The following is a 14498-nucleotide window of genomic DNA, read 5'->3' as shown; positions in this document are numbered from 1 at the left end:
AGTAAAGGGGTCATAAAGTGTGAATTACCCATGACTAAGCACGATCTGAAGAGGGGATGGGGTGGGTGGTGGGGGTATTTTTAGGTCTTGTGTCGTTTACAAAACCTGTTGTGTCTGTGTGGTTCTACGGAGGTAGTAGTACTCAATGGGGTAGGTAGGCTACTAACATTTGGGACGTTCTCTCAGCTGCTTCTGCAATTTACTTCCCAGATGGCTTCTCTCCCCTATGAAGGGGGGCTTTGGGTAAGGGCTGAGGTTGAGAGTAACGCGGGGGAGGTAAAGCACTCCAGGGTTCATGTACACTGATGTTTCGTAAGCAAATTTGTCACCTGTCAACTGCAGTATGCTCAGCATTCTCTTTTCTCTCTGATGTAGCCTGTCCACAAGCATACTTGTGTGATAGTCTATCCAAGAAGGAAGAAGCAAGCATTGTAGGGTGAAAAGGCGCTCTCTAGGAACAGTAAGTCACAATTATTTTCTTTCATTCATTCAGCTCTTTTGTAGGCTACTTTTAGAACTTATTATCATCAGCATTGTGAATTGTGAATAAAACTATGAGCAAAATGAGGAGTGAATGTATTCTCAGTGAAACCCTTCCTCACAAAAAACACACCATGCTTCAATAACAAAGTTTAACAATAAACTTCCCCCCAAAGCCACAACAATATCCTATGATACCTTTGGCAATGCAAGCCATGCATTTGCAGAAATATTTTGTCCATATGTACCTCTATAGCTGCAGCAGACACTCACAGGTTAGATTTTTGTCCCCCTACATAATAGACAAGGCATGTGGAATGTAGTGGGTTTGTCCTGCAGTCCGTTAGAAACCCCCCTTTCTCGGTGTCTTAAAAAAAGCACCTCCCCTCTCCCAATCAGAGTCATTCACTAAACTTTTCTCTTTTTCTCTCAAGGCTAGAGTTCAATTTCCCATTCTGGGCCACATATCCCATTACAAAAAAGGACTCTGGGCTCTTCTACCTCAGGCCACTCCAATCGTTGTAAGGTACTGTGCAAATACTTTCATTATTGACTTTTAGTAGGCTACTATAAAAAAGAAAAGAACAGGGAAAGGTTGACATGCACATGAGTTAAAATGTAGGTAGCCTACATTTCTTTCGAATCTTGACGTTTATAAGCTAATGGTTACGAAAGTCACTGTTACTGTAATAATGCACAAGAACACAGCCAACTGAAATATAGAAATGCACTTTTGTACCGGGTTGTCCAAGAATTTTCCGCTAACGTGCATCTGCCGGCGTTTTTTCGTTGTCGGACCATCCGTGGTCTTAGGGAAAGGAACAGTTATAAAGATAAAGGACTTTGTGTCATGCTGTCTTTCATTTGCATTGTCTAGTGCATTGTTTAACGACACAATGTAAAGTTGTGTGAGCTTCTAGACTGCAATAGAAGTTACATTTTACTTGCTGTCGCGGCGTCTTTTCTGAAAGATGACAGAAAGTTTTAGACAAGGCTACACTTAATGTTTCCCTTGAACCGTTACTCGCGATAGATATTGAACGCATCCTACGAAGTTGCTGCAAAGAGAAGGGGGGCTTCTTTCTCTCAAATGATTTGCTTAACAGTGTCCAAATTCACATGTTGCGCAAAGACTTGTATCTCGCCATGACACAGCTTGACATAGGAGGAATGGGATGCTTAAAAGAGGCTCTAAATGCCGCAGGCACGCGGAGGTAATTGATCAGACATTTTCTTTGTTCCCTCTCTCAATTAGACCCGCCCACAATGATTCGTCCTATGAGCTACAGTATCACTTTTTTCTTTATGGCGACTGTGTGCTTGATGTGTAGTTTTTTGTTCTTGTGTATGACTACATGTAGGCCTAACTGTCTTCTATTCAACTGCTCAGTGATCAGTCACCAAGTGATTTAGGCTATCTGCTAAGTAGGTTAGGCCTATTCTCAGGTAGGCTAATTAATGTTTGGAGAAATATGGGTTTATTTTACTTAATTAGTTCAAACCAAAGACATGACAGCAATGCAGTGAATAGCCACTCTGTGTTTACCTAAACTCGTAGTGGGAGGTAGACTGCCACTGCCTGTTCTGTCTCATTCATCTCCAGTCGAGACAGTTTCAGATGTTTTCCTTGCCTTTCTCCAGACACTAACATGTCCTGCCTCTAAAGACAACACCTAGTCTACAGAAGCTGTTTTTAACCCCCACAGTCTGAAGTTGAAACTCGCTGCGGTGCCAGTTATAAATCACATATATTATAGGCCTATATCATGTGAATAATCAAGGGTCCATAATTTGGACTAAAAACTGAGATTTTATATGAGAACAATAAGTTTGAAATGCTAATGGCAGTCTGTTTGGTGTGAATGTAATATGTTATAACGGAGTCAGAATGAACTCATAAAAACGTGTGCTTGCTGGTAAGTAATTTGGAATTAATCTGCGTCAGAAACCTGCTATGGTTGAAGGGAAAACAAAGGACTTATTTTATGAATTCTTGGCTCGCACATCCCATGTTGTGGGGAACTCAATTTGGCAGTCCAAAATTAAACTAGTGTGTCAAGCTTTGGTTTAAATATAAGCAGACAGGAGTAAATCTTATTTGTGTGTATCACCCTGTTTCACTCTTGCCAAGAGAAAATATCTCCCTTGCTCTCCCTGGTCCCGGGCAGAGGCAGCTAGAGATGGGATTTTTGGCTCTTTGACAGGATCCGGATCATACTGACTCGTTCCTTTCAAAGAGCCGTTCCAAAAACTTTGAACGATTATTCAGTGTTAAGAAGATTGCATTTTTTACTCCACCTCTTGGTTATTTTGTCCAAACACCAGATGATTGTCCCCCTCCTTCTACAGACTGTTTATGCCACTCTCTGAGGCAGACACTTGTGATTTTTTCCCCAAATTACAGTACTTAGGCGAAGGTCACATGCTTAAAACAAGTGAAAAAAGAACAAACAAAAAAAACGGTAGAGTGGCTCCCTCAGCTGTGATTCGGTTCCCTTCGTTGACCTCTACCGTAGGAGCCGTTCAAAATAATCGTCTCATTCGCGAACGTCACAACACTAGCAGGCAGCCGTATGGATACATCACAGTTTGCTTCCAGATGTTATCTGCCCCCACAGTCTGTAAAGCCTTTTGTTTCTGTCTTCCTTTCCCTTTTCCAGCCCCCACAACCTGGAGTGCACAGAGACCAGACAGGTCCGCTCAGCCACGTGTTGCTCGGGGCAGTCAAGGTGACCCGTGGGGCAGGGCAACGCTTTGGGAGAGAGGTAGACTGAAACTGACGTCTAAGAGCTCACGTCTACTGAGGCCCGGCACATTCACGTGAGGAGGTGAGGTGGGGGCGAGTTGCTTTGAGTCGAGCCGAGCAAAGCCGTGCAGAACACGCAGCAGTTCACGCTGCCCGGGCCAATGGGAGCGTGGAAGGGGGCCAAGCTGGTGCTGGGATGGGCTGCGCTCTTTTGGGCCTCCCTCCAGGCAGCACACGGTCAGAGCCAGGGCCAGGGCCAGGGCCAGGGCCAGGGTGTGGGCCAGCAGAGCCCCGGACAGGGCGACGGGGGCTACCAGGCCAGCCGCTTCTCCGGGAGGGCTGATGAGGCACAGAGTCGCGTGCGCAGGAGGGGCCAGGACACGCTGAGGGGGTGAGTTGCATGGTGCTGTGACTGTGACTGTTGCATGTCTTGCAAATATCATGAATGAAAAAAACGGTAGAGGCTTAGTTTCCGTGCAAAAATGCACTGTTTATTCAACACTTAGAGAGTCGATTTAACATTCTATAGAGTGTATTTAGTCCTCAGAGTACTCTTTAAGTGTTGAATTAACACTACATTTTATTGTGATGGATTACTGCAATGCCACAGCTATTCAAATCAAATGACTTACAATGTGAGGGACAATATGCTTTGACAGGACAATTAGTCATACAGCAGTGATGTATTATGGACACTGACAATACATACTATTCAAATTGAGGCGTTGAGATGTTTAGATGTGAGATGTTTAGATGTTTGATGTTTTTTTTCCTGTTAGAAAGCACAGCCCTGAACCAATGCCAAATGTGGAGTCAGCCTGAAAAAAAGAGTCAGAGACTGTGTCTTGATCCAAAGTTTAATGGGTTCTTTCTTGGCTGATGTTTTATCCCCCTTGGTCCAGTTTTTCTTTTCTTTGTCAGTCAGCGAAGCAGTAGTGTTTTTTTTTGCATAATGGTGCAGACAGACAAACAAACCAACAAAACGTGAAGGAAAACACAGTCTCTTTTCAAGGAGGGCATACGTTAAACTCTGTAGTTACCCTGTATGGACCAACTGGCCTGGGGTACATTTCTCGAAAGCGTAGTTGTTAGCCAGTTAGCAACTTTGGTAGTTGCCAATGGGAAATTGCATTGCAAACAACAAAGTAGCTAATGCAGTAAGCAACTTTGTTTTCGAGAAATGCACCCCTGCTGTTAAATAAATAAAGTGAAGCAGAATTCCCTTGGCATGTGGCATTTTCATTTGAAAGCATGAAATAAGGGGCTATTAGTAGCCTTATTAAAATGGAAGTGTTGCGGCTTGTCCATGATTAAGGCCACCATTAAAAATGAGGTTTTGCCATCAGGCTTCGCTAGGGGACTCCCAAGATTGTAATTCTATTAATACGTCTGGCTGTGCTGCGCTTGGGCCTGTACTACACACAGGGAGACTGGAATAGAACTAACAAAGAATACGTCAGTGTTCCTTTTAAGAAGGTCATGTGCCGCTGCTGCAGTAGCTGAAGAAAATGCTTTCCATGGTCCAAAAAAAAAAAGAAAAGAGAAAAGCAATACTGGGGACATTCACAGCTGGGGACATTCACAAGTTTTTATAAATGAGAGGAAATGGCAGTGAGTACATATATTTTTAAAGGACTGCATGATGATGACACCAGTTTGTGTACACAGATGATGCAATTGTGAGACTAAGTGAAGTGAGTGCTGGCTATTCGGGCATGCCAGTGCGGTGCAGGGAGGCTGGTTTTTATGTGCTGGGTCTGGCCTGCAAGGAAACTTTGATGAAGCTGCAGCTGAAAAGTGAAAAGCCTGAGCAGACCAGTGCAGGGATCCCATGGGTTAGCTAGCCGAGGCTGAGGAGAGAATCTCTTTCCTGTGGCCCCACCGAAAACTCTGCTTTGTGAGAAACCTGGGGTTTGCTAGGGTGGGAAGCGGCCGTCGGTCGTCGCTATGCCAAGATCATACTGTATATTTTCTAATTTTAGATAAACAAAGGATGTTTTGTCCAGCGTGGTTTTAAATGTCAGGATCAGTTATTCTAATCTCTGTCTCCATCTGGGCAGGCTTGAGACTCACCCCTCACCCCTCAGCCTCAGCCCACCCCCACCCCCCCTCTCCCTCTCCGCAAGCGGAAATGAGGTATTCTGATTGCCAGGGGGACACAACAAGGGACATTTGTTTTAGTGGTGCAGGTGATGAGGCAACAGACCAAGCGTGGCCAGAGGTGGTGGTGGTGGTGGTTGGTGGTTGGTGGTTAGTTCCAGCAACTCCAACGAAAAACTGTTCTTAATCACATCTGAGTACCTGTGTGACGAAGTGCAGACACACAAGCTAAAGTGATTTCAGAAATAACATTTCCCCCAATTCGCTTGTTTGGGGGGGGGGGGGATGGAGAAGTTGGATGGATTTGTTTAAACTCGAAGAATGCCTCGCTCGGTCTGCCGGGGTCTGATACCATGTTTTAGGGAGCAGCAAACATCTCAATAGGCCCTTGTGTTGTGTTTGAACACAACACGCGGACTATGGAATCCAGCAGTCTGGCACTCACGCTAGACCTGTGAGCCATCCGGTCTGTGCTAAATTATATGTCTGGGCAATCGCGCTGTATTACTAAAGAAGAGAAATATCTGATCTAGTCTGGAGAGCAGCAGAGCCCTGTTTGCATGGCACTCAGTCAACCGTGTGAGAGATGGGAAATAATGCCACATATGCACAGCTCAGAAAGTTGGCCAACCCTTCCAACAGCCAAGACGATCGGATCCAGGGCTTGCACAAGTCCACAGATTGTTTTCATCAAACCGTTGCCTTGTCATGGTATTTCAGTGCATAAATCAGGCATGTTTTTTTATATTCTTCTGTTACATCTAGGTTGTTGGCCAGGTTTGATGGCCTTGTTTGAAAGAGTGGATTGACATAAATGTCTCTCTTGAATCATTCCTCTCATAGCCCACACACAGTGTTTCCCACAGAAATTTTGGAAACTATGGGGGCAGCCGGGGTTATTTTGTCCGGGGGGGGTCTTCTCACACGGGCCTTTTTTTTTTGGGGGGGGGGGGGGGGGGGTATTCTTGCAGCGTAAATGCAAAACGGCAAAACAATGACTACAGTATGACATTGGCGCATGGAGAAACTGTAGACCTGGGCCTATATTTCAGCCATTTATATTTTGAGAAATAAGGCTACGTAAGATTTTACCCATGACTTGTATAATAGTAGTACATTGTCATTGTCAAAAAATGCAGTACAGTGAATCATTTCTGTTCGTCCCTCATGCAGGGGTCTGGGAAACAATAATAAAACAAAATAGGAGCAGAGATAAGAATTTAAGAGCACTGTGAAATTGTTAACGCATAGACAAAAAGGGTCTTAGAGGGTAGGCTATGCCTTTCCCCCCACACATATCTGTAGGCGTACACATTCTACATGAGGGGTGCTGGTCACAGGGCCAGTTTTTTCCAAATTCCTCCCATTAAAAGGGCTGAACAACATATTACACATTTATGTCTATATTCACATTCATTACACATTAATTTCTATATGCAGCCCGATGTCTCCTCTGCTGTGTCAATGAAGGTCTGTCACCAAACTCATTACAACTGTAAAACAAAAGCTTAGGGAGTGTTAGTAAACTCATCCCAACTGTCCCTTCTCTGAAGATTTTTTATATTGCTCCCAAACCCAAGTAAACTACAACAACTTGACTAGGCTTTTGATCCCTGTCTTTCAAGCACTTGTGGTTCTCTCTATAGCAGGGGTGCCCAACCTTTTTTAACCAAGATCTACTTTTGAAGTTGATGGTCTGCCGTGATCTACCAAGTCAAATTCAAGGATGTCAGTATGAAAATTTAAGACCACCATTTATTAATCACCATTATTATGAACAAAATGTTTTCAGTAGGCTACTATGGCCGTAGGCCTATCTTTTCAGTGTGTTTTTAAAGTGTGTTGAATAGCCTATCTTTACAAAGCAATGCAGCACTGATAGTATGCAGAGATAATTTCAGTCATACACAAGTCATAAACAACTGAAACAATTTCAAAATGATAAACATTTGGTATATAAAAGGCACATACTGTAGGCCCTATTTCTAAAATATGATGAATCATTATCATGCCTTCAGTGGTATAGGCTACAAATGAAAAAGGGCTCAGAAATTCACCATTTGTTATGGGTAAATAGTAGGCTACTATGAGAGAGAGAGAGAGAGAGAGAGAGAGAGAGAGAGAGAGAGAGAGAGAGAGAGAGAGAGAGAGAGAGAGCAATGAGAGAACTCATTGGATTGGTTAACACCCCTGTTAAGTGTGACTTCTATGAAGGTTTTTTTTTCAGCTCTCTGGGCCAGTAGCACAGCAAAGGCTTTCTATTGTGAGTTTGGCCAATCGTTTTGTCCACAACTGAAGCAAGAAACAGCACAAATTGAAGTGAATTCCATACATGTCAACAACTAACATTTCCCTTACACGCGACACGCGATGTAAACGCAGTTAGCGATGATGCATGCGACTAGCGATTTGGACGAAGATCCTCGCATATCGGCGTGTCATAACGCATCGTTGCGCACATGTTCTGTTACTCACCCGATGTTACACGTGTGCACACATGGATCAGCTGTAATACCCTTACGGTCACTTCCTAATGCTTTCCCCTCATTCTGTGTTACCGTGGGACTACTTATCTGACCAATACACAGAGTCTATAGAATGTATTTACTCCAGGAGGAAAATGCGAAGGAAATTCAAAATCGTAATTCAAATCGTTTTAACAAAAACGGATATCGTTAAAAAAAAAAAAAAAAAAGTAAAAAAAATTTTTTTTATTTTTTTTTTACATTTTCGTAAACTATGGCGGCCAAATTTAAACTATGGCGGGCCGCCATAGTTTCCTCAATGTATGGGAAACACTGCACACATATGTACCCAGGCCCACTGACAGCTTTGGCTGGGCCTGGGACAAAGTCATCTGAAAGGTCCCCCAATACACGAAATGCAAACAGGACCCAATTCTGCCCCCACCCTTTCTCCCTGGGCCTGGGACAACTGACCCCTTTTATCCCCTGTCGGCACCCCTGTATGTACCATCAGGACGCTCGAGCTGTTGAGAAGACATGGCTGGATTTATATATGTGGTACAGACTAGGTGTATTAATTACAGTAAAAAATATGCGCCCACTTTTTGACATTGCCTGTTCAGCTCACTACTGGTTTAAAAGAGGTATTTTAGGAACCCTGTTTCTGCTTTAGGTGATCCTGAGCTATTCTGATTTACTGGCTCAAAGAGTAAAAACCAATTTGGCCTTGAAAAACTAGAGATATCTGATCGTTCCGTGGTTGGAGAACCCACTTAAATTATGTTGAAAACTAAAAAACGGTGAGTCTTTTAAAGCTGTGGGCGCTGGCTAGAAATCAATGGCAGGGAATATTTCCACCTATGCCCAAGACTGACATTAAGAAAACAAGAAGCACAGGAATACTTGGACACTTACAGTAGACCTGCCTCTTCAGGGTCAATGGTGAGCTCAGAGGAGAGATGTTCCTGGAAGCTTTGCTCAGCAGGCACTGCCTTCAGAGCTGACTCTACTCATACTCAACCACTTAAGCTTAGTGTTGCCAATACACCATCATGAACCCAAGGGCGATACGAGATCAACCATTACAATGGTTTGCTATGTTTTGTTTTCCTGGTTGACCAAATAGTTTTGTCGCAACATAGCGCAACTCAGCAACGTTCAGCAACAGGCTCTCGGGAATGTTTGCTCCCGCTTGTTAGACGCGTGCAACCACTTACAGTACAGTGTTCAATTGGCGTTGATCTTCCACTTTCCAGAACATCATAAAGAATCGTCTTCTCAGCTCTTGAATAAACCGGTTGGCTATGTTTCATGCATCTTACAAACAGCGCAGGACTGACATCTCCTAGTCTAGAGCTTCAGAGAGACTCTCTCAGTACTGGGCTATTTGTAAGATGCATGAAACATAGCCACACAGTTTATTCAAGAGCTGAGAAGACGATTCTGTAGGACCTAGAGATTCACAGAAACTCTCTCAGTGCCTGCCGATCAGATATAAGAAAGCAGAATTCCTAATGAGATGAACATTGACAGTTTTTCAACTGTAACCGTCCATCATATAGAATTTACGGCCGACAACCTGAAAGGGTGGGAAGTCTGAAAGAAGCATTTGGGATGTACTGTAAGAAGGCTTGCCAGGTCTTTTTTGTTTTATGTCTCAGAAGACAAAAAAACTATAGATCATGAAATCCAAAGAGCTCCGATTTATGCAACATATGGTGAGGCCACCACCTCTCCTCTGTGAAAGAATGCAAAACTCTGCTCGGTCCAACTTAGAGAGAAATCCATTTTTTAGCTGGTTTAACAACTTGCTTTGCTGCACTCGTTACTTTTTCCTTCTTAATCATAGACAAAATTAGTTGACCCTCATTTGATGTTGTGTTCCTTATAAACTATTCTTGGCAGAGGAACAAGACAATTCTGTGGGGGTGCAGGCTATAGCTTGACTTCCCTTTGGAACTCCTTCCCCCACAATACAGAGAGAGAGAGAGAGAGACAGAAGTGAGAGCCTACGGTAGTCTAGACAGTCATGATTTCAAAGTTCAAGGCAGTCAGAGGGTATAAACCAGCAGAGTCAGACCCCAAAGAAGGCTAAAAGATATTGGGGAGACCTAAAGCTCCTTATGGCATTAATGTCAAACACTTCATAAAGTGTAGGCTCATTGTCTGCAGGCTGCGGGGTTCAGCGAAGAGAGAGAACCCACTAACACGGGTCAGATGCCAGACAGGTAACCCTTGACCTGGAAAATGTAACATAGCCCTTGAGTCAAAGGAGAGAAAACCTGCTTGTGGCATGGACTGCCTCACGTTGATGGATGTTTTTCACAATGACCTGCTTCTCTCCTGTTTGGCTACATCAAGGGCTAGCAGAAAGCTTCAGGTGATCCGTCTAATTTCCTTTCCGATGCCCCTGACCTCTTCGGTGTACAAATATGCAGCACAGCAGCTTTAGGCATTTTCTTGCTGTGTTGTTGTGTTAGTACCCCTGAAATGTTCCTTGTTCTCTCTCGACTTCGAGTTATTGGATTTCATTTATGGTTCATCATGCCACATTGTAGATTAGAGCATGTATCTACAGTTTCACTAATACTGTAGTGGTAGAAGTTCTGACTGGTATGAATACTGGTGTTTGTGTGGCTCTGTGCTCTTTGCGGTGCTGTCTCTGTTTCATTCACTCTGTGCTGTTGGTTTACATCTCTCGTATGTAGCTGTGTGACTCACCATTGCCTAAATTAGGGATTCTTCACTCCTTTTTGATCAAACGCCCTCTGGACCTCATCCTAAGCTTCCCAACGCCCCCTTGACCTCACCATAAGTGCCATCCCCTCCTTTAGTATTAAAAAATCGAATGGACTAATGCTTCCAATGACAACTAAGCCCCGCCCCCTCTCAACTGCATCCTTCTCAATGTTCACCCATAGGGCTCCCCAACGCCCCCTAGGGGGCTGTACCGCCCCCGTCGACAAACACTATTCTAAGTGGACGAGATCTTAACAGCTTATAACATCAAAGCTCCCTGATCAAACTTAACTAATCTCTTTTTAAAAATGAGACACGAAAGGGTCGCGCTAGGCCGGAGTGTGAACCTGAAGTGGGATCCCATCCGTCAGATTAATCCCAGCTCACTCATTGGGACAGCAGGCAAATCCCAAGGGGGAGAAGATGAGGCATCAAAAGCCTAAAATGATCTAGTCGTGTTTGGCTCAGAAACCCGAAGAATATTAATGTTTCAAGGTTTTCAACATGGGGATCATAGGGGTGGACATGCTAAGAGGTGTTACTACAAGGTCATTAATCCCAACACAGTGTTTTGTTGTTGTGCTCATTCTCTTCTTTCTCACTCTGTCCTCTCTCTCTCTCTCTCTCTCTCTCTCACGTTCTACTGTAACACATTCTAGTGGAAAAAGGAGCTGGCCTCCCTGGGCTTTCGACACTCCTTGCTCGTGCTCCATCATCCTCTGCTCTCATTTCCACTCCTTTTGTTTTCTCTCTCTTTCTCTCTCTCTCTCTCTCTCTCTCTCTCTCTCTCTCTCCTACTCCTCTCTCTCTCTCTTTCTCTCTCTCTCTCCTACTCCTCTCTCTCTCTCTGTCTCTCTCTCTCTCTCTCTCTCTCTCTCTCTACCTTTCTCTCTCTCTCTCTCTCTCTCTCTCTCTCTCTCTCCCGCTCCTCTACCATGGCCCTCCCCTCATCTCCCCTCGCCCCAAACGTTGTTTTCTTTCCCTCCCACTGACTCCAGCTTTTCCCACCATTTTGCCATTTTCCTGCACCTAGCTGTCTCCTCTGTCTTCCGCCTCCCTCCTTCCTCCCCCTCCTTTGTCCCCAATCGTGCATTTTTTCCACCTCCACAGTATAGATAGGCATCTGGTTCTGTGTTTTAAGAGTCTATCAATAAGATGCGATACACAGCTGGAGTGGTCTATCCCAAAGGACAGCAGTTGGTAACCAATTTAAATAATTTGTGTTGTACTTAGCAGTGCATCTCCTGTCTGCTATGACAGTCCCAAACAGCCCCTGTGTTGGCCCCACTGTGTTTTAGACCAGGCCTAAGCAGGCGACGATGGAAATAAAGTCATCAACCATTTTTAAAGGTGACGTACGATTGTGCATTTCCTGTGCAAGTTTGTTGCTGTCATGCCCCATGGTATGTAAAGCAAAATGTGAAAAGCAGCGTCACAGATACTGTATAGCAAAAAGAGGAGCAGCAGCAAGTCACATGGGCCGCTTAAAGCGAGTCCGGGGCTAATTGGAATTACATCCACAAACAAGCCCCTGAGGAGTGCGGAGGAAGTTCAGGACAGCAGCGCAGCGTTATGCCGAAACCAGAGGCAACCCTGTCATGACTCTGTGCTGCAGTACACAGGTGAAGTGCAGAGGCATAAACCTTCAGTCCGGTCGCTCGGTGATGACTCTTGCATGTGGCGATGGAAGAGGTGGACAGGGCCGGCCAGATTAAGATGGCCAGGGGGCCAGGGGGCCAACTCCTCTCCTCACTGAGCCATCCCCACGGGGAGGAAGCTGAAAAGAGGCTTCTGCAAAAAGGAAAATACAGTAACGGGGAGGGGAAGGGAAGGGTTTAGGGAGGAATACTACAAATATGCATCCCACGAGTTTAGAAACATAGCAATGTAAAAACAAATGAAGGAGTAGCCTATCTTTTTTTTGTGCAGCCTCCCATCCCGCCCTCGACCCCCGTCCGTTCGAATAAGTGTGTTGTCCTAGGAGGCCCCAGATCAACATTAGTCGTATTTCTACCGAAAGCAAAGAAGCCGGAGCCAGCTTTATGAGATCCTAAATAACCCCGTGCCCCGTGTGTGTTTATGAAAGAGATCTGTGTAAATGATATTTGGCCTCTCTCAACACTGTTTGTTTTCTCTGCCTTTCTCCATTAGGCCCAATGTGTGCGGATCACGTTTTCATTCCTATTGTTGCCCGGGTTGGAAAACCCTCCCTGGAGGAAACCAGTGTATTGTCCGTAAGTATGCCCCCCCAGGCCACCCCACTCCATCTAATGACTGTGAGAAAGTAGAGAGAGAGAGAGTGAGTGAAGGAGGGAGGAAGTCAGACATCATTAACCTACATTATGCCTACTGCTATTCCACCGAAACAACTGAACAGTTTAGATCTCTAATCTCGTTCCCTTTTTTCCAGTCTCTGTGTAAATAGAGGCTGCAATCGCACCATGACTTTGTGATCTTGTGTCGGATCAGGCAATTTCAAGCATTTGCCGTTTAGCGTAACTTCAACGGGTGTTAGGGGGTAAAAAGACCATGAAGTCTGATTCTTTGTGGCTGATGTTAACTTACCTCACTTATCTGCAGTGTTATACACAATTTTGAGAGCCATGTCAGAATGTAATTGAGTTTACTGTCCATTTTGATGTAACTATGACAAAACCCTCAAAACGCCCTGTAGGATATCATATTAAATAATTCCTGAGGAAACACAGGTTCTAAAACAAACATTTTGTAAAGAACTCTTAAAGTCAATTATTACATCAACTTTGGCAGGAACAAACATTTTCAAGATCTGAGAGCATCTGAGAAAACACCTCAGAGAGAAAACATGGCTCATAAAGATTTTGAAACGTCAAGCTGAAGCGTGTTATATCTTTGTGTGCTTTTACGTTTGTACATCGTACCACCCACGTTGAGATAGTATTACCTTACGTGCATACTTGCCAGTTGCAATAGACAAATTTTACGCTGAGGTAAGCCTGTAACAAATTACTACCTCACCAAAAGGACTAAAGATCTTTGTAGCCTCTTACTGCAGATGGGGTCGCCGGCAGACCTATTCACCATTTGCTGGAAATATTCAACTACATCATCACAACATTGCTATGAGAACAACATTGCTATGAGAGGATGAGAGCCATGAGTAACAGATTAAGACATAGGCTATGCGCTAAGGGGTTAATGTACCTTATGGTTGTATGATTGTATGATTTAAACTCCCTTGTTAGAGAAAGCCAAGTGTCGTTCCACTCCTTTTACAGTACATGCCTCCTCTGCTTTGACCCTGTTCTGACTTCCTGCCTCTCTCTCTCTCTCTCTCTCTCTCTCTCTCTCTCTCTCTCTCTCTCTCTCTCCGTTCTCCAGCCATCTGCAGGAACTCCTGTGGCGATGGCTTCTGCTCCAGGCCCAACATGTGCACCTGTTCCAGCGGACATCTTGCCCCCAGCTGCGGGGCAGGAGCTGGAGGTGAGTGCCCCCCCCCTTCCCACGTTCCACTCTTACCAGTTGTGGCCCGTCCGCTATAAGCAGAGGTGTTAAAAGTAAAAGTAAATGTAAATTCATGGTTATTCAGACAAGTTCCCTGTGTTGGAAGAAAACACTATTTCTTTTTTGTACATTTACTTTTACTTTTGACACCTGTGGCTATAAGGCCTCGCCTCATTGCAAGATACATTACAAGAGTAAGTTACAGTAACAACCACACAGTAATGCACATTGTCAGCTGAGAAGCTACAAGCAGAGGTGTCAAAAGTAAAAGTAAAAGTAAATTTATGGTTGAAGTACAAGTAAGTACACATGATATTACATAGTTGTTACATCCATTTACTCCATTGTATCTAATGAGGTAGATCGCCTGTGTTGTTACTGAAAAACAATAAAAATCTAACAAGAACCCTCCACAAATTTGATCCAACCAGTGCAGAATTGGCTGATTGTAAGAGAAGTACGGTCTACTGGTTATGTAGAGAAGG

The 14498-nt window shown here is 44.3% G+C and overlaps 1 protein-coding gene across 1 annotated transcript in view; it reads left to right on the top strand.

Annotated features, from left to right (window-relative positions):
• Positions 1 to 890: 890 nt before the first annotated feature.
• Positions 891 to 14498, top strand: part of fbn2b (fibrillin 2b) — a 122636-nt gene continuing 109028 nt past the window's right edge. Inside the window, exons 1-4 of the mRNA XM_063201078.1 lie at positions 891 to 1006; positions 3141 to 3617; positions 12682 to 12764; positions 13891 to 13992. Of these exons, the coding sequence (XP_063057148.1) occupies positions 3388 to 3617; positions 12682 to 12764; positions 13891 to 13992 (415 nt within the window). The 5' untranslated portion in view covers positions 891 to 1006; positions 3141 to 3387. The remainder of the gene's footprint in view (positions 1007 to 3140; positions 3618 to 12681; positions 12765 to 13890; positions 13993 to 14498) is intronic.

The sequence above is a fragment of the Engraulis encrasicolus genome, chromosome 6 (assembly GCF_034702125.1).
Source record: "Engraulis encrasicolus isolate BLACKSEA-1 chromosome 6, IST_EnEncr_1.0, whole genome shotgun sequence".
NCBI classification, from domain to species: domain Eukaryota; kingdom Metazoa; phylum Chordata; class Actinopteri; order Clupeiformes; family Engraulidae; genus Engraulis; species Engraulis encrasicolus.
The sequence above is the reverse complement of the archived record's forward strand: the minus strand, read 5'-3'. Positions and strand labels throughout refer to the sequence as shown.